The 22,220-nt window shown below is 37.6% G+C and overlaps 4 protein-coding genes across 4 annotated transcripts; 3 read left to right on the top strand and 1 right to left on the bottom strand.

Annotated features, from left to right (window-relative positions):
* Positions 1–548: 548 nt before the first annotated feature.
* LOC306855691 (guanine nucleotide-binding protein G(I)/G(S)/G(O) subunit gamma-3) lies at positions 549–4,756 on the top strand. The gene is made up of 3 exons (XM_079394496.1): positions 549–732; positions 2,670–2,769; positions 3,808–4,756. Exons 2-3 carry the CDS (start codon positions 2,671–2,673, stop codon positions 3,934–3,936), a joined length of 228 nt encoding a protein of 75 aa, XP_079250622.1. The 5' UTR covers positions 549–732; position 2,670; the 3' UTR covers positions 3,937–4,756.
* LOC306855690 (barrier-to-autointegration factor-like) lies at positions 4,038–7,079 on the bottom strand. Its single transcript, XM_079394495.1, has 3 exons — positions 6,963–7,079; positions 6,291–6,470; positions 4,038–6,202 (listed from the first exon to the last, which is right to left on the bottom strand). Exons 2-3 carry the CDS (start codon positions 6,414–6,416, stop codon positions 6,056–6,058), a joined length of 273 nt encoding a protein of 90 aa, XP_079250621.1. The 5' UTR covers positions 6,417–6,470; positions 6,963–7,079; the 3' UTR covers positions 4,038–6,055.
* Positions 7,080–11,332: 4,253 nt separating this feature from the next.
* Positions 11,333–16,835, top strand: LOC306855509 (amino acid transporter heavy chain SLC3A2-like). Its single transcript, XM_079394265.1, has 9 exons — positions 11,333–11,438; positions 12,129–12,366; positions 12,461–12,651; positions 14,362–14,535; positions 14,904–14,992; positions 15,105–15,250; positions 15,477–15,786; positions 15,881–15,934; positions 16,030–16,835. The coding sequence occupies exons 2-9, from the start codon at positions 12,152–12,154 to the stop codon at positions 16,363–16,365; spliced, it is 1,515 nt and encodes a 504-aa protein (XP_079250391.1). The 5' UTR covers positions 11,333–11,438; positions 12,129–12,151; the 3' UTR covers positions 16,366–16,835.
* Positions 16,836–17,546: 711 nt separating this feature from the next.
* Positions 17,547–21,359, top strand: LOC306855510 (calmodulin-1). The gene is made up of 6 exons (XM_079394266.1): positions 17,547–17,938; positions 18,863–18,893; positions 18,981–19,124; positions 19,208–19,314; positions 19,422–19,557; positions 19,719–21,359. Exons 1-6 carry the CDS (start codon positions 17,936–17,938, stop codon positions 19,745–19,747), a joined length of 450 nt encoding a protein of 149 aa, XP_079250392.1. The 5' UTR covers positions 17,547–17,935; the 3' UTR covers positions 19,748–21,359.
* Positions 21,360–22,220: the final 861 nt, after the last annotated feature.

Genomic DNA, 22,220 nt, shown 5'->3' with positions numbered 1-22,220 from the left:
TCTTTACGCACCAAATGTTTCAGATAACATTATTTTCATTTCTCAGGAGGAAACTAGGGGGCAGATTTGCAACAAATTGACTGTAATATAAGAATGAATGCAGTGGGAGGATGGAGTGATGTAAAGATGTGGGGGGTTTAAGATCTTAACCAAGGTGGGAGAGACCACTGAGTCAAAATGGTGCCTTAGTACAAGACAAAGAGGCTGAGACTGCAGCAGTTCCCATGGTAACAGAGCAGTGAGAGGGAAGGCTCACTAATAATATTCAGACGCTTCAACAACTTCACTGGAAAAATAAAAAACACAAGAAGTGTTTCTCACTATCAAATGTTTCACTATCATTTTTGACAATATAAATCCATTTTGTGGGATTTTAGTTTTAAATACACTGCTTTACATCAATACATTTCCCTCCCCCTTCATCCACCCCATGCTGCTGTGAAGATGGTATGAGCCAGCCCACAGAATAAATCACTCCCAATAGGGCCCCCCTCCGTCCGGTTGGCACATTCCACTCACTGCAGAGGGGCGTTTTATGTATGTACCAAGAGACTGGTGTTCATTGTAGCAGAATTGCAGTGCACTGGACTGTACAGAACTGGGTAGCATCCACACTGTCTATGAGGGTGCGGTCCGGCTGCACTGAAAGCAACAACACTGACAGATAGAGAGAGAGAAGGAATAAGAGAGAAGAGGAGGGAGAGATATCACCACAAGAGGAATACAGCAAGGGTAAGAAATAGAGTGAAATGGAGAAAAGAGGGTAAAAAAGGCCAAAAATAGACAAATACAGCACTGTGGTCTTTTTTATGCTTCTTGATCTCCATTCACGCCTATTTTCTTGTATGCATGCCATTAAATGTATTGCTTTCATTTCATTTGATTAACTGAAATTCATTGCATTTTTTTTCCTATATCATATTTTCATATTTAAGGGTCTTATGTTACCTATTTGAGCAGCTGTGATTGTGATTTCTGTATTTGGCCTAGTTTTTTTGCTGTATGCAACACGTGATTTCTTCATCTATAGATGCCTAAATGTTTGTATTGAACCAGATTACATTCAAAACGGCAGTTTTTTTCTGTGCTTTTGCTCTAAATAATATGGTATATTCCATGAGGTGATTGGATCCCTGCAAGCACATCTTATGTGCAAAATGGGGCCGGCATGCCCCAATAAACTGCTAAAATCCTATTCAAAATCATTAATGCTACTTATAGACCATTAGGTAGATATATATAGGCTATAATATATATATATTTAGATGATATATGTGAATATATGAATATGTGAATAGCTCTAAATCTGTTTATAGAAAGATTCCGATGATCATCACCTGGAAATGCATGGGTTTCAGGATGATGAAATGTGTTGCTATCAGATCATTACAATCCAAGGTGAGGTTTTGGTTTTCTAGGGCAGCAGCTTTTAGCAAAGCAGTAGAAAAGGATACTGCGCGAGGAAAGACAGGAAGTGAAGCAGAGGGTATGAGAGTCTTGGACCACAGGAAGATGCTTCCATTAGAGACTGTGCACTGTAAACAGAATCAGTAACCTTTTATGATAAGTAACATTAGATATACTAACACTATAATGAAAAATGCTTCTAAGGAATTTATTCATCTTAATTTCAACATTTACTAAGATCAAAAGTTGTATCTGTTTATATTATTTAATGGACCTGAGCTAACATTAGCTAACAGTTGTTTTTTATGAAATAATGTTAACAAGGAATAATAAATACTGTAACTACTGTGTTGTTTAGTTAAACCATTAACTAAAAGACCTTATTGTATAGTCACCTCAGAATCTGAACTTAATTTATCCCCTAATTCTCTCTATTAACAGTGGTAGCATCACTTGATCCATTACACTTTTCCTCAGGTTTTTTATTTGCATCTGTGATTCCGTAAGAGCCTTTAACCTCCATGGAACCTTTCCATTCCACAAAAGGTTCTTGATAGTGGAAAAAGGTTCTTTAGATTTTTAAAATGTTCTTCTCACTGCAAGGTTCTTCTAGAACCAAAATGGTTCTTCTATGGCATTGCTATGAAACACCCTCTTTTGAAACCTTTATTTTTAAGAGTGTAAGAAATAAGGGTTATTTAAAAGTGAAGTGAAGTGACATTCAGCCAAGTATGGTCCATACTCGGAATTCGTGCTCTGCATTTAACCCATCCAACGTGCACGCACACAGCAGTGAACACACACACACCGTGAACACACACACCCGGAGCAGTGGGCAGCCATTTTATGCTGCAGCGCCCGGGGAGCAGTTGGGGGTTCGGTGCCTTGCTCAAGGGCACCTCAGTCGTGGTATTGAGGGTGGAGAGAGCGCTGGACATTCACTCCCCCCACCTACAATTCCTGCCGGCCGGAGACTCGAACCCGGAACCTTTGGATCACGAGACCAACTCTCTAACCATTAGGCCACGACTTCCCCATGTTATTTCAAGAACTCTTCTCTGGAAGGTTCTTTGGAAAACCTAAATGGTTCTTCTGTTGCATCACTGTGAAAAACCTCCTGATTTTCTACATTTAAGAGTGGACAATATACTTTTATTGGCTGGATTATTATTATGATTATGAACTTGTTAATCAAGATGAACAGATTCATTTTTGTAAATTTTGCATTGACATCTGAGTAATTTTGTGTGTGTATGTGGCAGGATGAAAGGAGACACCCCTGTGAACAGCACCATGAGCGTCGGACAGGCCAGGAAGCTGGTGGAACAGCTGAAGATTGAAGCCAGTTTTTGTCGAATCAAGGTGAGGGTTGCCATACAAAATAACCAGAAAATGTGACAAACAGGAATCAGATCAGTGGTAATCCTGCCTACCTATTAAAACATCTTATTATACCGGCCTGTACGTAGCAGACTAATTTGTATCAGATGTGATCAAAGATCTGGAATCAGGTTAAAAGGTATGACCTAATTCTACAATCCCCCTAGTAAAGTCTGTCCTACAAGTACAATTTTAAACATTCAACAGTCTTTAAGCATTGACCTCAACCTTGCATTTCACACATACAATGTTCTATTTAATTAAAATGCTGTTTTAGCCAAGATAGGAAGGTGCTGTGTGTAAGACAAGACATTACAGGCAAAACCAGTGTTTTTTCAGGCACTGGTTTGAGATTTTGAGCTATTTTGTATCCATAACTTGTCTTCATTTTAGACTGATGGAAAGAAACATTCATAATACCATTTTAAGTGTTCATTTTATTACTCTTTATATATTTGTGTGTAGATTTCAGTTGCAAAGCTGTTTTCTCAAAATGAGTTTGTCTCATGTGCAGAAATCTCCACTTCAGTAGCAATTGCATACATAGAACTTTAGTTTTACTTATATTTTGGAGGTTTTTACAAGAGAGTTTGTTCATATAACATTCGCCTGATTTATATAACATTTTAATGTTGTTTTTTTCTGTCTTTTGGTTACTTTTTCTGATTTATGGAGTCATCCAAAATCCCCTTTGTAAAAATTTCTAACTCTATTATGTCAACAAAATGAAACTGAAAATTAAGAATTTTTGTCCAGATTTCTCTTCTAGAAATGTATGCAAATTAGTGCATATTTAATTAAATAATGCCTTACTTGCATATTTGAACATAACATTTCAGAAAACTTGTAATATAAAACAATTGTCTTAAATTACAGTAATTAATAACCTGAGGAAAGCATCTATTCGTTATTTTTTAACCCTATTCACCTGCGGTTTAAGACAAAGACTTTCAGCTTTCTTAGACGCAATAGTTATGAGTGCTTTTCATTTCAGCACTGACAATCTGTCTGGATTCTTAGGTGTCTAAGGCAGCAGCGGACTTGATGGCCTACTGTGATGCCCATGCATGTGAGGACCCTCTCATCACCCCTGTGCCCACTTCAGAAAACCCGTTCAGGGAGAAAAAGTTCTTCTGTGCTCTGCTCTGAGCAGCACACAGGAAGGGCAGGATTAGTCTCATTTAGATGATAATGATTTGTGTACGCACATCACACAACACAACACCGGACAAGACACGACACATCAAAATAAATCCCAAATTAAGCTTTAATAAATACAAAGTGGTTTCTAAATTTCAGCGATTGACAACGTAAAGACCAAATTTACAAAATCATGCTTGCGAGGATATGTTTATTCTCCTGTTTTTTTGGGGGGGAAACCCTGTTCCTTTTCATTAAGGGGACAAAATAGCATCAAGATTGATGCAAATTGATCAGATAAAACACACACTGATACACACATATGCAAGCACACAGTTTTTTAATCAAGCAAAAGGAAATAGGCGTGGGTCTGAATATTTCAATAATTTCAAATTTTATTATATTCAAGACATTCGTTATGTTCTTCACATAGCATACTATGGTGATTTACAAATTCTGTATGTATATTTTGATTTTTTAAATGTTTTGTTTGAGGTGGCTATGTATGCTGGTAGACATTTCTGATTAACTGGTAGAGCTGTTAAAGTTTAGATCATTGTGAGAAAGTGAGACTGCTAATACCTACACACAAACGCCACCAGTGCATAGCACTCCTAAAGGGGTTTGTAAAATTAAATTTATGTCCTAAAGCAAATTAAATTTTTCTGACCACTTAAACAAGTGGTATCTAGTCTGGGAATTAGCTTAAAAGATAAATTACTGAAGAAAAATGTAAAGAAAATATCTGTTAAAACTTGTGGTCCCAAGTAATGGATTAAAATAATGCAGACAGAATCAAATGAAGGAATGAATAAAACTTTTAAACAACACACTTAAGTCTACTGCTTATTGAGAAAAAAAAAATCACTTCTGTTCAACAGTTTGCGCTCAATTATTATTTTTTTTAATGGAACTTAAAATCTAAAGTGACAGTAGTTTTATACTGTTACAAATCAAAATTTAAATAAAAATCCTTTTGAACTTTCTAGTCATTAAAGAATCTGAAAAGAATGTATCATGGTTTCCATAAAATTAAGCAGCACAACTATTTTCAACATTAATAATAATAATAAATGTGTATTGAGCAGCAAATCAGCATATTAGAATGATTTCTGAAGGATCACGCGACACTGAAGTGATGATGCTGAAAATTCAGCTTTGCCGTAACAGAAATAAATTACATTTTAAAGTACATTAAAATAGAAAACAATTACTTCTAAATTGTAATATTTCATATTACTATTTTTACTGATTAATTAAATCCAGCCTCAGTGGACATAAGAGTCTTTTGTCATTTTTACATACCTCAAACTACTTACAGTAGTGTAAGTTTATGATTTGTAGTAATCTAAATCAAAATACTTTGAATCACAAATTACTTTTTTTTTATATTATTCCAAAATAATTAAAATGCAAAACACAAAATGTCCAAAAATGTTTGTAGAGTCATAAGAACATTTATCAGTGTTTCTTCGACCATCATGCAGCATTTTAAACATCTGAAAGCAGAAAATGTCAACCAAGAAGTGAATTAGGTGGCTACACTAGGCAGAATAAATCAGCCCACACATCTTCAAGTACACATGCACAGTTAAAACACATCCAGAATTTTATTAAGGCAATTTAGGGGTTGGGGAGCATAAAAACCATACGCCAAAATTATACCATTATGCATCTGATCCCTTGGGTAACACATACCAGAGAACACTGACAAGTTCACATAAACCTTTAAAAGCTTATAAGCACTGTAGCACATTTTGGACATAGTTAAAACCTTTAAACAGAGAGGGGGAAAGACTTGCAGATCTGTGTTATTGTATTTGGACTATAACTGGTGCATGTATTGCCTGGAACGGAACTGCATATGAATGGGTTTTTGGACAATTTTGTGTCATACACCCAAAACTAAAGATCCGGTGTGAATGATGTTTGAACACACAAAATGAGCAGTGATATTACAAGTGCACCCATCTATAGACCTTCTAGTGAGATAATTCTGTACTAAGAATTAATACGAATATATCCAAGAATGATGTCCAAAAAGTTCAATTGACAGAGTGATGTAAATGTATTCGGCATATAAGTTGGGAGTTGGTGGGATGAATATACAACAACAACAAAAAGTCAGCTACAGGAAAGAGTCACACCACTCTCTAAGACAGCTATAACAGTCGCCTTGCTGTTTGACGTTGGCTCCACACGCATCCTTCAACCATTCCCGAAACAACTCCTCATCTTTCCTCAGGATCAGGAACTGTCCTAGAACAACATATGCCTATGAGAAGAAAAATGAAAGTGAAAGAAAAATTAAGTTTCAGTTTCATGACTACAGAGTATATATGAGACATCTTTACAAATCATACCTTGTCAAAGCCCTTCTCTTCCAATCTCCTTCCAAGAACGTCACCAATTCCTGCTAGTGACATCACAGCCTTCTCCCCCATGGGCTCTGCCACAAAGTCCTTGTGTTTTTGTGATGTCGACGACATTGTTGATTTGTATTAGAGAGAGTTACGGGACTTCAAGTTGACTTTCTTCAGTGACTTAAAACAGAGAAACAGAAAACATTTGTTAAAAGGTTTGATTTCTTATAGCCCGAAACTAACTGTTCATAAGTCAAAAGAAAAAAAAACTATTCAGCTCCAGATATAATTTCAACTATTGCTAAAATGCAAATGTGCTTGTTTCAAAACCAGCCAATTTGCCTCATTTCCTCATGTAAGTTAGTTATTGTATTGTAACACTGAGAAAGGAAAGTGAAGGGGAGTTGCGAGACTAAATAAGCAAATAAGTAAAAACTACATATAGGATTAATACAACCAAACACACAGCAAAGAGATAATAGCTCATTAATACAATTTTATTATAAAATTATACAGTTGATAAAAGTAATGTTTTTGAGGTCTCGCCTCATTTCTCCGCGTTCAGCGCCATTCTCTATTCGTTTAAAAATAATAACAACCTAAGTAGCAAACACAACCGTATGAACAGTATTTCTAAACAAACGTGTAGCAGTAATATAGTCTATATCATACCTGGACACTATCATTGAGAAATTTCAATCCTCATCCGTAAACGCCGTGCTGTTCAGAGTCTCAATGCGCCCAAAATAACTCACACAGCGCAGCTTCCTGATCCCGCCTTTAGAAAGAACCGCGTCACTTCCGCTCTAATCATGCTGCTGTTCAGAGAGACACTGGCCCCTGGTGCGGTGGAGATCAAATACAGTGGAAAACAACATTTGAGAACCAACTACAATTTCCTAAATTTCGAGGTCACTGCTTAGGCCTATTTGAAGTTATCCTAACAGGAGCAAAAGAGCAGTTTTTAAAGCATATTTTGTACAAAAAACTTAAATGAGATATTTGAAAAAGAGCACTGATCAAAATTTACAGATGCCTCCCAGTTATTTGGTTAATAATATTAATCTGGCACCTAATGCTAATTTCCTTAATTCTCTGACAAACCCTATTTAACTGGCAGCCAAACTTTCCAGTTTTCAATGACTTTGCAAGATAGCGAGCCGCTCTCTAAAGTGACTGAAACCCTCTGACGTCAGATTGTCCAGATGAAGGCCAATAGAAGTTGGTCAATCCAAATCTGTGATTTCTAGAATATTGCATCTTTGTCACTAACTCATTCAAGTCCCCCAAAAAGGCTGGTCGTCCATAAAATACAAAGGACTGAATAATGCAGAGAATCTCAATGGGCAATCGGTTCAACACTGCAGCTGGAATTGCTCGACAGTTCAGCGCTGAACACGTTAAGGATCTGTCTCGGCATACAGTCTCTCGATGTTTAAGAGAATTTGGACTGAAAGACCACTCTGCAGTAACCAAACCTCTCATCAGCAGAAAGAATCAAAAGGCTAGACTAACCTTTGCTGAGGAGCATGTTGTGTGGAGAGAGGAGAAGTGGTGCAAAGTTCACTTCAGTGTTGAAAGCAAGTTTAATTTATTTGGGTCTGATGGGAAACATGTTCGTTGTCAAACTGAGAAAAGACTGAACCCAAAGTGCACAAAAGGTGGAAGAGCAAGTGTTTTGGTTTGGGGGATGTTTTCTGCAGCAGGAGTTGGGCCTTTTATACAGCTACATGGCAGAGTGAATGCAAATGTTTATCAGAACCTCCTTCAGCAACATGCGTTTCCTTCCCTGCAGGCATCTCCCAATCAGCCAGCAATTTTCGTGCAGGACAGTGCTCCCTGTCATACTGCAAAATGGATAAAGCAGTTCCCTGAAGCTGAAAACATTGAAATAACGAAATGGCCAGCCCAGAATCCTGATCTAAACCTGATTGAAAATCTCTGTAAAATCCTTGGTGACAAAGCTATGGCTAAGAAACCCACTACAGTCACCAAACTATGGAAGAGACTGGAAGAAAAGTGGACCAGGATGCAGCGTCAGAAATTAGTGATGTCCTGCGGTGCAGATGAGCTGAAGTCATGAAGGGCCTCTACACTTCCTACTAATATTTGACTGATCTTCAGAAATTTTAGTTGTAATCTTTCCTTGTGTCACAATCATTGCTGTTCTCTAATTACGATCACTGTGTTTTCCCACAAAATAAAGTTTTTTTATTGAAATGCTTTGTTTTTTTGTAAAACACTGTTCTACTAACATGGTATATAGCCACAAATAAAATTCCTTAAAATTTTGAATGATGAGGATTACATTTTTTTTTTTTACTGAAAAAATCTAGTGTTCATTGTTTTCTAATTTTTATCTCCATTGTAGAAATCAAATAGATTTTTTACACTTAAAAAAAAAAAAAAAAAAAATCAGATAACCAAAAACACAAATCAAAACTGTATATATTAAGCAAGTTCTTCACTTTCAGAATGTGTGGTTCTATTGCGTAAAATGTTTTGGGGGAAAATTAAGCTTGAGAGTCAAACACTCAATGTTTTTTACATCACAGCGAAATCTTGAACACAAACTCAATGACATAATTTATATTTTTAGCATTGCGTGGAAATTTGGAGAAGAATTACTTCACAGCAGTAATGAAAATTGCTTTAGCAGTGTATGGGTTAATAATAATAGCATAACATCCAGAATAGAACATTCATCCAAGAATTCAATCCACGTGCTAATGAAAAACAGATTTCAGATTTCAGATGAATTTGACAGTAGAAGTATGTCATTTTCTTCTAAAACTGACAGTCTGGAAGAGCGCAAACACTCAGATAAACACCAAGGGGCAGTGATACATTAAAAGTCATTTCCAACAACAGCGCTGACAAAAGTAGATATGAGGAAAACTTGTTGATTTACACAAATCCTTTGAACCGTGGGTGGAACTGATGCTGTATTTCATTATCATAATGAATTTATTGCAAGAGCACATTTTGGAGTAAACATTTTAGATGTCAGATATCTCTAACTCTTCCAGGCGCCAGTCCAAGAATTGCTCATAGTAGCCTGGAAAGGAAATAGAGGTCAGCATGCTGACTCAAACTGGCACAGTCAAAAAGTGTCTTGCCATTTGGAAAAGGCTTGCCTGTTATTCAATCTCTAACTGTACCACAAACCAGTTGGTTGAATTTGGTTTTGTTAAATTGAATGATTTAAGGTTGACTCAAGGGTTTGTGTAATGTTGATTGCCTTAGTCCCTCTTGGATGCTTGATTGATTTCTGGAGAAATGATCAATGACAGTGCAAATGTGCATTCTCTTTTGTTCTCAAGTTTTTACTACTCTCACATCTTCTCTGATTTCATTAACACATACTGAGGAATCACGAGATGATGCATTCCTGATAAGAAGTTATAGTTTTTCAGAACAACAAAAGGAAGAAAACTTTTTGTCCCTGCTTGTGAGCCTGCAGGCTCTGATCAGGACCATGTGTCTTTACTGAGCATGAGGGGACACAATGTGCTCTGACGTGTTTACATGATATCTGAAACTGGAGGGAGGAGCTCCATTCTGAGCGTTATGCTTTAACTTGCTCATTTTTGTGACTATTTGAAAAAAAGAAGAAGTGCTGAATAAGTTTGTGGATTTTCACAAACATTCAAACAATTACACACTGAACCTATTTCTACAAAATGATATATTCAGCCCAAATCGAAATTTGCTTTTGTTTTATTTTAATATTCCACATCAAAATATTTATTAAAATATTAGGACGTGTTTTCCTCAATGTCCCTGCTGATAGATAATATTTCAGATTTCCTGACAGGTTCTAGGAGACCACATGGAAGCACAGTCCTCTGTATGCTGTCATTGTTTTTCTGAAGCATGAGTCTGTGCTGCATTCAGTGGACATTATCACTATAAGAGATGAAACTTTATAGTGCAAGAGACAAGCATATAAGGAATGAACAGTTTGAAACCTTGAGGTTAGTCTTATATATTTGTTGTTTATTATTTTGAATCTGTAATCTTGTATTTCTTTTGCTATTTCATCAACTCCTGATTAATCTTACATTACTCCATAGTCTATTGTAAATTCAAATAAAAGAGCCACAGAGCTGCATTTAATCAGGCTTTTAGCTGCTTAAATTACCAGAGAACAAAATTAGGGTAAAGGTTGACCAACTCTTTTGTAACATAATTCCAATTTATTTGCCTGACCAGAACTATACATAATGAGATATATTTCACTTATTGGTCTTTTTTTAAATAATACATTAAAATGTATACTTTAAATGTAAAAACATACTATAAATACAGCATATAGAAATATTTGGGTAAACAGCAAATTTTGAAGATTTTTTGAGCCCTGAGGAAAAACTGTACATTGAGATTCCTGTTTTATGCTGTTTCTATGATCTTTCATAGAAGAAAGAAACTCAATACCCTCAACCCCCCCAAACTTGTTTATGGAGGTCTCGTACAGTCACAAAAACAACAGGGAGGAGAAAGAATAAGGCAGCAATGCCAGGCTCTTAAGGTGGAGTGGACTCTATTAAATGGCACAACACTGGATTGTATGCCTGGAATGCAGATCAACAAATCCTGTTTGTTTTCTTTACAGGCCATAGAGAAAATAAATAATTGTCTCTGGTCGTATTCAATCTACTAAATCTGTATTACTCATAAAGTGACAAAAAGAGTAACTGATTCAGCCAGCACTGAATCACTCGAGTCACATCGTGGTGATTCCTTAGCGAATCGTTCGTTTGAATCGGATCTTTAGGGGTGAACATAGGATTTGACTGATGGAGCGAAGATAATTTTACTTTCACAAATAAATGTAGCAGACAATACAAATAAAACATACGGGAAATGTGATTGCTAGCCAATTACATGGTCGATTCATCACGATGCAAAGAAGGTTCTTTGAAACGAATTGTTCAAAAGAATCGATGTAGGGTATTATTAGTAGCTTGAAAACAGGTTTTGTGGTGCCACCTTAAATGTGGGCGGAGTTACTTAGGAATGAGACTGGGATCCTCTTTTTTGCCGTATAAGAGCTTGAGCATCCTTGTGAAAACAGACACGACCGAAATCACCGAACGTTTGTCATTTATTACAGATAAATTAACGGAGATCCCCTCATTATTCCAGGTTGGTCTTGTCTCAAATAATTAAAAAATGTGGTTGTATTTGCCAGTGTTCTTGATATTTGCGAGTAATGTTACCACGAGTCGTACCTTTTATGTTTATTCATATTTAGAAGCACTTTTACATTAGTATGTTTTTTAATTAACTTATTTATGACTCGTTAACTGCTGTTAATTGAGGCTGAATGAGTCAGAGAACCGGCGCAAACAGAACTGGATCGACCCGGTTTACAGAAGGTCGCGCTACCATACATCAGCGTTAAAAACGTGCTATTCAAAACCACCGACTTAAACGAATCGATCGCGTAATATACAATTAATGCTTTTAAACGTTACATTTAGGCCTACATCAAAAATAGAACATGTATTTTTTTAAATGGACTCGATGAGGATAGATCTGGGACCCGGCATTTGTTTGCTATGTCTACGGTCGCTGGAGGTTTATGATGGATTAACTAAAATCTTTCTAGAAGGCCAAAAGCATCTTGTATACTTGTGTTATTCGAGTATTAGCACATCTGTCGTAACTTTTTTCAAATTGTCATCTCCTCGTGTACGTTTTTAGGTGATGCAACCTTCTGTGGATCTTGCCTTACCACACGTCATGCCCCCATGACGTTAAACGTGTGCTTCCTGGTGCCGTGACGATAGTCATGTGCTTGCAGCTAATCTATCCAATTCATTTCGTTTTCAGGACATTTGACATAACCGGACAGAATGAGCAACGATACTGAAGTGGATATGAAAGATGTGGAGCTCAATGAGGTGGAGGAGGAGAAGCAGCCCATGACAGAGGGGGAGGCTGGAAATAATTATGCCATCTCTCCTGTATCTGAGAAGAATGGTGTTGTAAAGGTGAAGATTCCAGAGGAGGAGAGCAAATTTACTGGGTTAACCAAAGAAGAGTTAATGAAAGTAGCTGGAACACCAGGGTACGGAGCCCCGTTTCCTTTCAGTTAGATCTTGGTTTGGATTTTGCAGTTTGCTGGTACTCTGATTTAATTGCTGTTGTCTTTTTGTGAATAGGTGGGTTAAAGTTCGTTGGGCGCTTCTGATCCTGTTCTGGCTTGGTTGGCTGGGCATGCTAGCTGGTGCGATTGCCATCATTATTCAAGCTCCTCGATGCAAGCCCCTCCCTGAGATGAAATGGTGGAACTATGGACCTCTGTATCAGATTGGAGATGTGAACTCCTTTACAGCGTCTTCCAATTTGAAAGGTAAAGACAGACGACTCTATGGGCCAACATCCAAGCAACTAAAATAGATCTTATGGGAAGGAGGGAGAGTACAGGGATGGGTCAGTTCAATGCTTAAATGTGCATGACAGGCTCTGAACATGTTGAAGCACATTAATTACCAGTGGTGTATAAAGTATCTGAAAGCCATACTCAAGTAAAAGTACAGATACCTTACCAGAAAATGACTTTGGTAGAAGTTCAAGTCACCGTTTAGAATATTACTTGATTAAAAGTCTTGAAGTATGTGATATTTATTTATTGTACTTAAGTACGAAAAGTATTTTTAAAATCTTAAACGTACTTAAGTATTGAAAGTAAAAGCACAAGTAAATGCAAAATGGAAAAGATGCAAATAAATATATTCCAAAAAAATGTTCATACACCGCTCGAGTAGCAAGATTGTGTTCAGTTTTAACTCTTTCTTCCATTTTGTATTTTTGGGTAAGAATCATCTGAAATAACATTTAGATGTATTTACGTAGTTTAATGTATCTCAGAGGGGGCATGGATGCATTTAAACTGCAGTTACAGATGCATAAATAGGCCTAATGTTTTGTTTTTAATATAAAACGTTGAATACTGATATTTAAAATAATTTTAAGACATGAAAAAAAGTCGAAATGTGAAATTAAACCCGCCAGTAGGTGGCAGCATGTTTCATTCAACCGATTCGGCTGATTCATGCACTGTCCATTGCTCAGAGATGCATATTATGTCTAAAATGTAAGTCACTTATTGCTTTACTGAACTTGTATAAATGTGGATTAAATGTGTTATCGTGCTGATATCTGCAGAAAAACAGTACTCTTTGTGTGATATAGATTAAGTTAACTATATTAAATTATTTAAATATAAAAAGCATACAGAAGCATTTTTGCCATCTACAATTTAGAATGCCTGGAATTCTGTGTTTTAATGGACTAATAAATTAACTTGCGTGCACTCTGTGTGTGATTTGGTGATATAGCCTACTTAATGTCAGATCGCACATCATTACAACAACACTTACCATATTATCACAGAAGATATACTATATACAGCACACCCCAGACTCCACTTGAGTGGAAAATGAAATCATCCGTGGTTGTGCGCGCGCTTGGTGCACATGAGCAAAGGTGTTTTTAGAAGTCTAACTTGCAAGCGCCAGACCACTGATTTGTCAAACCTGCTTTCCTGCAATCCGTGTTCTTCTGACTTCTGACTTTTTTTAGTAAGTAACGAATATGCTTCGGGGAAATGTATCGGAGTAAAAGTGTACATTTTAATTGGGAAATGTAGTGGAGTAAAAGTTGGCTGAAATATAAAAACTCAAGTAAAGTACAGATACTCCCAAAAAATGCTTAAGTACTGTAACAAAGTATTGTTACTTCGTTACAATACACCACTGTTAATTACTCTGTCCTTATGCTTCTGAATCAACAAATCTGGTTTCCTCCCTTATTCGCTTGCATGCCATCCTGTTTGCTCAGCACATTTATCAGTCTGTGGACTATATTAATGGAATAGCATAATTGATTTTAAAGGAAGAGTGGTAGAATGTCTTTTAATGAATAATTTGATGTACAGTGAAGTCATTATTAACATGGATGTGGTCTGTTATTTGAAACATTCCATATTTATCCCCTTATTGTCTTTAATATTTTGCTGTGCTGTATATTTATTTTACTCTGACTGGTGGTTACCCCTCAGGTGTGGCTGAAAAGGTTCAGACGATGGATGAGTTGAAGATGAAGGGTCTGATCATTGGCCCGATCCATGTGTCCAGTGCTGATGAACCTGAGAAACTGCAGTTGACTGAGATTTCTGAAGAAGCTGGTGATCTGACACAGTTTCAGGAAGTCATTAAAGCTGCACACAAGAGAGGTGAGCTATCGTTTGCATTATAAAATGAAGCATTTGCTACTTCTGTTATCTTGATGTGTTTTTTTTTTTTTTTAATGATTTCCATATACACTGCCAGGCCAAAACATTGCCGTCTGGATTTAAATAAGTAAAAAATACTAAGATTTTAGGGTTGAATCATTATTGCAGTGATTTATGTTTCTGGCATACGGTAAGTTTGGTAACAATTATTTTAACACTAACTAATGCAGTGCATCGCATTTTATTTCTCAATCAACGATGTCAGAAGAAGTATCCATGAACATATTCCAGGATGTCAATGCCAAGATTCATCTTTATATATCTTTTATTAGTTTTTCAATTAATTGTATTTTTATGTTGACTTGTAGGTATGTCTGTTGTTTTGGACCTGACCCCTAACTATAAAGGCAAAGAGCCCTGGTTTGCTGATGCTGTCAGCACTGTGGTCAAACTGGAGGTATGACAGTACATCTTGATAATTGCTTAACTTTCTTAATCTACGTTGCCAATTGAACTTTATTTGTGTACTTGAGTTTTCAGAGTAATAATTGTGACTTTTGCCTTTGCAGTCTGCTCTGTTGCATTGGCTAAAAGAAGGTGTAGATGGATTCCTCTTCTATGGTGTTGAGAAGGTGTCCGCTGCAGCCCCGGATCTTTGGGAGGATGTCAGAGTCCTTATCCACAACGACACGGATTCAGTGGGAAAAACGAAAAAGTGCGTAATCGATCATTGAACTTTTACTCTTAAATTTGATTAGTGCACATTCACTCTTTTGTGAGGTAAAGGAGCCACCTTGTGGTGGTTGGCAGGAATTTTTACAGACTGAAATCCAGTCAAGGGGACACGAGTGCGCCGTTTCTTAGTTTGAGATTGTGTTGCCAACTAGACAGCTCCATATTGTGCTCAATACTTCTATTAAACACTGACTTTTTCCTTCCAGGGTTTTAATTGGTGTTACGGAACAGTCCTCTCCTGATGACATTGTTGCTGTGTTGAACAAAACTGGTGTGGACCTGCTCCTCACTGATGCTTTAAGATCCACATCTGTTCTGGACATTACCAATATTGTTGATCGCTTGTATTCCACTTGCGGTCAGACCAGACTGGCTTGGAACATAGGTGGGCGTATTGCTGGACACCTGGCTTCATTGGTGGGGCTTACCAAAGTCAAGTTGGGTCAGCTGCTGCTGCTCACTCTACCAGGCACACCGGTGTTTAATTATGGGGATGAGATTGGACTGCAAGATGAGGTGAGTAAACTAAAGAGCTAAACTAAAGAGAATTCCGACAGATCCAGGTGTTTTCCTGGAGCAGATCCTAAAATGTTGTTATCTTTCCATTTAGGGGTCCAAAAATCCAATAATGGTATGGGGTGACTCTAAAGAAAATATGACAGAGGTAAGGAGCATGTGCACACAGTGCTGAATCTCCAAAGTGACCCTATTCAATGTTGTGACCAGCTTTAGTTACATTTTCATGCATTTATTTTACAGGGTGAAACTACCACTTTCTATAAATTCTTCAAGTCTGTGAGTGAAGAAAGGTCGAAAGAGCGCTCTTTGCAGCACGGAGAATACTTGCCTTTGTTGAACTCTACCTCTGCCATGGCCTATGTGCGAAGCTGGGACCAGAATGAACGCTACCTTATTGCACTCAACTGGCACTCGACAGAAACTGTCACTCTTCAGCTGAAGCATGCTGAGATTCCTGAGCATGCTACAATAGTGTTCAGTACTACTAGTGATAAAGGTGATAATGTGCGTAACCTTGCACAACTAGAGGTGAAGCCAGAACAAGGTTTACTGCTGAAGTTTCCTTACACTCCCTAAAGACACATTGTAAACTCACAGTTAGTTTGATTTTACATGCACAAGTGTTTGATTGGCCATTCTGTTACAATATTTATAATTTGTAGTACTAAAACACTGGTATATATCATTAGATTGTACTGTTACATGCACTGCATGACTAGTAAACTGAACTTTATGCTGGCAGTGTCATTTGTTACTTGGAATACATTCCATAGGAAGAAAATGTTACTTTTTTGTTTTTAAAATGTATTGCAATTCTGCACACTAAAAATGTAGAAAACTTAAATGGCTGTTTCTTTGATGTAATTGGAAAAAGATGCATGAAAATGAAAGCTGTGGACAATAAATAAAGTGGAGCAGTTCATCTTTGTTTGTTGTTTTTTATGTCAAAGTTATTTAGGTGGGGTTCCCTTGTTTATTTTCACAAGTGTTGCCAACATAATGAGATGTAACCGAGACATGGTTGAATTATTAAAATCTTCCGCCATAAAATGGAGCACCTCTCATTGTCTCCAGCTTAGCATGATATCAGGTGTCTCTACTGATGACTTCTTTATTTAGAGCTATTCATTATGCATATGGAGAGCTTAGTCTCACCTGGCTGTTTTAACTCATTACAGATTTATGAACCCCTACTGAGATCGACTCAGTGCCTCAGAGTGATGAGGAAAATTGTGTCAAGTGTGTATGAGGTCTGAAAGAACAGACCTAATCATCACAAAACGGTCATGATTAAATATATTCTTTGTATAGTTTAGATCTAAAAGGAAGTAGAACCAGAAGTAGATACATGTTTGAAATCGTTCAGATGAATGAGTTTCCTCCTCGTGTCCTCTACCTTTTCACAACTCAAACTTCTCTAAGTCAATTACTCATTTGGGACCACAAACCTGACCAAAAACCTCTACTTTTAGGCAATGCGGCATGGTCTCTTCTAACCTAAGGGCGTTTTTGAGTTTAGCACATTTTATTTATCTAAATAACATATACAAAATCAATGTATTGACCATAAAAAGGACGGAAGACCAACAGCAGACTCTTTCTGAAGACACGCTGCCAGTGTTGCATCTGCAGCACTATGCACTTGCTGCACTAGTCGGTTTCCTGTGTCTGTCTCTTTAAGAATTGCTCTCTTCGAGGACTCCCTGACGCATTGCAGGTGGCTGTCAACCAATCAAAAGACACTTCCTAGGTCAGCTGACGAGTGCCATCAGACTTCTATATATAAACTCTCCGGACCATCAATTCAAACCTGAAAGCCACTATTGTATGCTATGGCTTTTGAAATGATTAATCCTAAAATAGAAATTTACAGTCGATAAACAACGCCGTATAATATATCAGTTATATAAACGATTTAGAGTTCGAACATTTCGACTACGTGGCGGAGGAAGACCATAGTAACAGCTTTGTTGTCAAGGAGTGCGACGTCCCACTTTGGACCGAAGTACCAAGGCGTAGTGATATTGAAATTTGGGCGCACAGCAGCAGAAGATAGTGCTTGACAATCTCACGGGTGGAACGCAAACGCTTGGGTTTCCGTTTATTTCCTCTAGGTACAGACTAACGTAGTTCACACTAAAACACAATGGTAAGTAAGCCTTTATAACTCTTTATCCTAATAGCCAAAGTGCAGCGTAGCTACAAAAATGGCTGAGCGTCCATTGCGAAGTGATATGTGTCAATGGGCTACTGTTAGCTTAGCTCCTCGCGAGCTAACCGTCATTCTAGTGAAAGCGCGCGAGCTCCGGGCTATCGCCACTTCAACGAGATACTCACAGTTTTCATATTTCTCACTGTAGAATAAACGGCGTTACCGTCTACTGTGGGACGTTTTGCAGCGCTTTCTCTAATCGGAAATGGGCGTGAGATGTTTATAGCAGAAAATGCGCTATACATCCTTGACTGGTTCCCTGTTGCTAGCTCGCCTCATGTCAGCGTCAGCAGGCATCAGCTTGATAAGTGTCGATGATAGATATAGAGACATTAGACAAAACCCGTAGCGTCCCTTGTGCCAAAATTGCCCTGCTTTTTCTAATATATCTGACCGGTCACAGCATGCTTGTAACGTTAACGTTAGTTCCCAACAGCATGCGCAATAATTCATTCAGATGGCCTTTAAGTAACTGTAAACCACATTATAGAGCAATAAAACAATACATAATGCTAATGTGGTCAAATGCAACACTATTGTCTTTTGTGAAAGCGTTGTGTAATCGTCTAATTCAGAACGCCTCATGAATGACATTATCAAACTTGTAAAACACAAGGTATCAGGTGTTAAACCCGTTCCGTTTAGTTTAACATGCAATAAATACAGGGGAATGGGGAGTGGTGTGTATGGGCCAAGTATGGTGGCCCATACTCGGAATTTGTGCTCTGCAATTAACCCATCCAAGTGCACACACACAGTAGTGAACATACACCCAGAGCAGTTAAGCTTCAGAAGGAATAGAAGCATTTGAAAATATTTTAGTGCTATTAAAATAACTTTCTTTTTGTGTCCTCCTTATAGGCTGATCAGCTAACAGAGGAGCAGATTGCTGGTATGGAAGAATAATCTTTGTTTCAAATCTTTACCTCAAATCAGCAATTTCAATGATGTGCAATAAATTATTTAAATTTCTTTTCAGAATTCAAGGAGGCCTTCTCCTTATTTGACAAAGACGGTGATGGCACCATCACTACTAAAGAGTTGGGGACTGTCATGCGGTCTTTGGGCCAGAATCCTACAGAGGCAGAGCTTCAGGATATGATCAATGAAGTTGATGCTGATGGTGAGGAAGCCCTTGCACAAATAATGCCATGTTAGAATAGCTCTTCTCTTTTTCTAAATCTGTTGGCTTTTTCCCTCCTTCAGGCAATGGAACAATTGATTTCCCAGAGTTCCTTACTATGATGGCCAGGAAGATGAAGGACACTGATAGCGAGGAGGAGATCAGAGAAGCATTCAGAGTTTTCGATAAGGTAGAGAAGGGTACTCCCTTATAAATGCCTCTTATTGAAGGTATTTCTTTAGAAAAAAACAAATGTGGAAAGAATGTTTATCTCTCTCAATGACTAATGCTTTACAGGATGGAAATGGTTATATCAGTGCAGCAGAGTTGCGTCATGTCATGACAAATCTGGGGGAGAAGCTTACAGACGAGGAAGTGGATGAGATGATCCGGGAGGCAGATATTGATGGTGACGGCCAGGTCAACTACGAAGGTATTTCCATACATTAATGTCATTGGTTCATTGTGGTATTTTTATATGTAAGAGAATGTTTTGTCTGACTAAACACCAAGCCTGCAGTATAATTGTGAAATCAGTTTGTGAAGATTGGCGCGTTGATCTCCTTCATTTTACACCCCCCCCCCACCCCACAGAGTTTGTCCAGATGATGACAGCAAAGTAAAAACTGGAAACCAAAAGGAGCACAACAGACCAAACAGTGGGCAGCACTCTCACTGTCAACCTTCAACAAGCATTCACAACCCAATCTCTTACTCCTCTCCATTTAGTTTTGCTCTCCTCCACTTGCCCTTATTTTGATCAGTCCTCTGCTCTGCTTGTTTTTCCAACATGATCTCCTGTCAGCTTTTTCCCTACATTTATCTGGTTTTCTTTGGAAGAAAATATTACATGCACAAAGTTTAAATCTTGCATATATGATGGTGATGATAACAGCAGTGTAACACATGTATCAATATTTTAAAGATTGTGACATACTATATGGACAAGAACAATGCATGCTTTATGTTTGGCATGTTTCTGTGTTTTTTATTTTTATTTTATTTTTTAGTTTTTTTTTCCAGCTTGCCTCTTTTTCTAACTTGCTAGTTCTCCTTTAACTGCATGTTTCTCATGCAACCTCTGCTCAGTGGTCTTAGAACTGTATGGTGAATAACCATTCATGGATAATCAGGGGCTTTATATAACAAAATGGCTCAAACTTCCATGTCCTAGTGTGATTGTTTTTGTAAGTGTAGATCTGTGTGTCTGAGCGAGTGCTTGTAGTTGGATTTAAAGTGGAGCCACGCAGTACAGTTTACGTTTTGGTATAGGGCTTGTTCCTTAGGGACCGCATTACTAACATGTAAGATTAAAAAAGAAAATTAGACAAACATGCGTAGAATAATCCGGGAAATGGTTAATTGGGGACCAATTATTTCAGTTAGTTTGCTTGTTTTGCCCCTTTTTGTATTATTTGAGAGAAACATGGTGGAAAGGCTTTGACCTTCTTTCCAGCTTGCATTTCCTCACTAATTTCACTACCGCAAAACAAATGCCGCCTATTTGTTCTAGACTGGTGTAGAGAGGGTTAATGTTTGGTTTGAGCTCTATTAGTGTGGAGTTTGTACTGAAGATGTAGAATAGTTTTCACCTTAAAATATACAGTCTTACATTTTGATGCTGCACTCGGTGTCCTAGTCAGTGGACCATTTCTGTCATGGGAAAAATATTAAATTTAAGCTGTGTGCTGGTTCTTCCTGCAGGCTGTTCAATATATTTGTATACATCAAAAGCTCCTGCATTTTATGATCTTTTTAGAATCTTTTCTCATAATAACAATGGCATGTTCTTCTCTTCCATGGTCCTGTAGTTGTGGTCCATGCACCGCGGCAGTTGGGATGGTGCGTAATGCTTGTCATCCAGTTAGACTGTGTCTGCCATGTTGGTGCAGCAACTGCTGCCATGAAACCTGCAAATGCAGGCGCTTTGAATGAAATCCATTTTTTTGTAACTGTATAGACCAAGGTTAAACAAATAGCGCTTAATGGTAGAATCACATACATTATGGTGGTATTATTGCATTTTCTGCCCCAGATCTTAATTTATTCTACTGTTGTTTTTTCTTTTTTATGACCTTTATATGCTGTTTTTTCGTTCAGAGATCTGAGTTTACTGTCTAGTTCTTTTTTTCCCTCTCTTCTTCTGCCTATAAGGTAATATAGTAAAAAATGAAAGGTTATGCATTCCATTGCAGAACTCTGGTTTTCTTGCTAAATAAACGTCTTGGACCTCTGTTTCTAAATTACCTCTTTTTGTTCATAACACTTTTGCCTATATAACTGTAAACCTGCATGGGCTTATATTAAAAAATAGTGTAAGAGAGACAGAAAAGTGCATTTAATGTACATCGATTGTGTTTATTGTCATTTGTTTGCACAAGGCAATATTAGGCTGTTTTATTACATTTTTAGTCCACATTATCAACAGCATACCACACATTACATCAGGGGTGTCAAACTCAGTTCCTGGAGGGCTGCAGCCCTGCAGAGGCTAGTTCCAACCCTGCTCCAACACACAATGTAGTTTTCAGTTGAGCATGAAGGACTTGATTAGCTGGATCAGGCGTGTTTAATTGAGGGCTGTGGCCCTCCAGGAATTGAGTTGGACACCCCTGGATTACATCATATACAAGGTTTGCACATATTACAAACAAAACCGTTAAGAGATGTTTTCTTAACTCCGAAATGTCTCTTATGAAAATTAACCATGGTTTTATTGTAGTAAAAGTGTAGTAACCATTATTTTTTGGCGTTTTAATTACCATTTACCACAGTTTTACTACAAATAATCATGGTTAGTGTAACAAAACCATTGTTAATTTTTGGTTACAAAGGTTTAGCTATAGTAACCATGTTTTTTTTGTTTTATTGTAAAACCATGGTTAATTTTCGTAAGAGGTGTAAAATTAGTAACAAGTGAGGGTAACGGGGAAGTCCGATATCCGTTTGTAGTTTTGTGAAACTACAACACCCAAGTATTGTATGATTTCCCAAATGTCGGTGCGGTACCTGTACAGAGCTGTTGCTGATTGACGTGACGCAGAACGAATAAGGTGCTGCCGAGTTTAACGGCAACCAATCACATAAATGATAAGC

Source organism: Barbus barbus (genome assembly GCF_936440315.1).
Source record: "Barbus barbus genome assembly, chromosome: 36".
Classification (NCBI taxonomy): Eukaryota; Metazoa; Chordata; class Actinopteri; order Cypriniformes; family Cyprinidae; genus Barbus; species Barbus barbus.
This window is presented reverse-complemented; position numbering and strand designations above follow the sequence as displayed.

Bases quoted from the DNA above. Each gene is read 5' to 3' on its own strand.
- LOC306855691 (XM_079394496.1), top strand. From the start codon at position 2,671: ATGAAAGGAGACACCCCTGTGAACAGCACCATGAGCGTCGGACAGGCC. The intron at 2,770-3,807 runs GTGAGGGTTGCC...CTGGATTCTTAG, and splicing joins CCAGTTTTTGTCGAATCAAG to GTGTCTAAGGCAGCAGCGGA.
- LOC306855690 (XM_079394495.1), bottom strand. From the start codon at position 6,416: ATGTCGTCGACATCACAAAAACACAAGGACTTTGTGGCAGAGCCCATG. The intron at 6,203-6,290 runs GTATGATTTGTA...TTCTTCTCATAG, and splicing joins AAGAGAAGGGCTTTGACAAG to GCATATGTTGTTCTAGGACA.
- LOC306855509 (XM_079394265.1), top strand. From the start codon at position 12,152: ATGAGCAACGATACTGAAGTGGATATGAAAGATGTGGAGCTCAATGAG. The intron at 12,367-12,460 runs GTACGGAGCCCC...TTTTGTGAATAG, and splicing joins AAAGTAGCTGGAACACCAGG to GTGGGTTAAAGTTCGTTGGG. The intron at 14,993-15,104 runs GTATGACAGTAC...TTGCCTTTGCAG, and splicing joins GCACTGTGGTCAAACTGGAG to TCTGCTCTGTTGCATTGGCT.
- LOC306855510 (XM_079394266.1), top strand. The intron at 18,894-18,980 runs GTATGGAAGAAT...ATTTCTTTTCAG, and splicing joins AACAGAGGAGCAGATTGCTG to AATTCAAGGAGGCCTTCTCC. The intron at 19,315-19,421 runs GTAGAGAAGGGT...AATGCTTTACAG, and splicing joins CATTCAGAGTTTTCGATAAG to GATGGAAATGGTTATATCAG.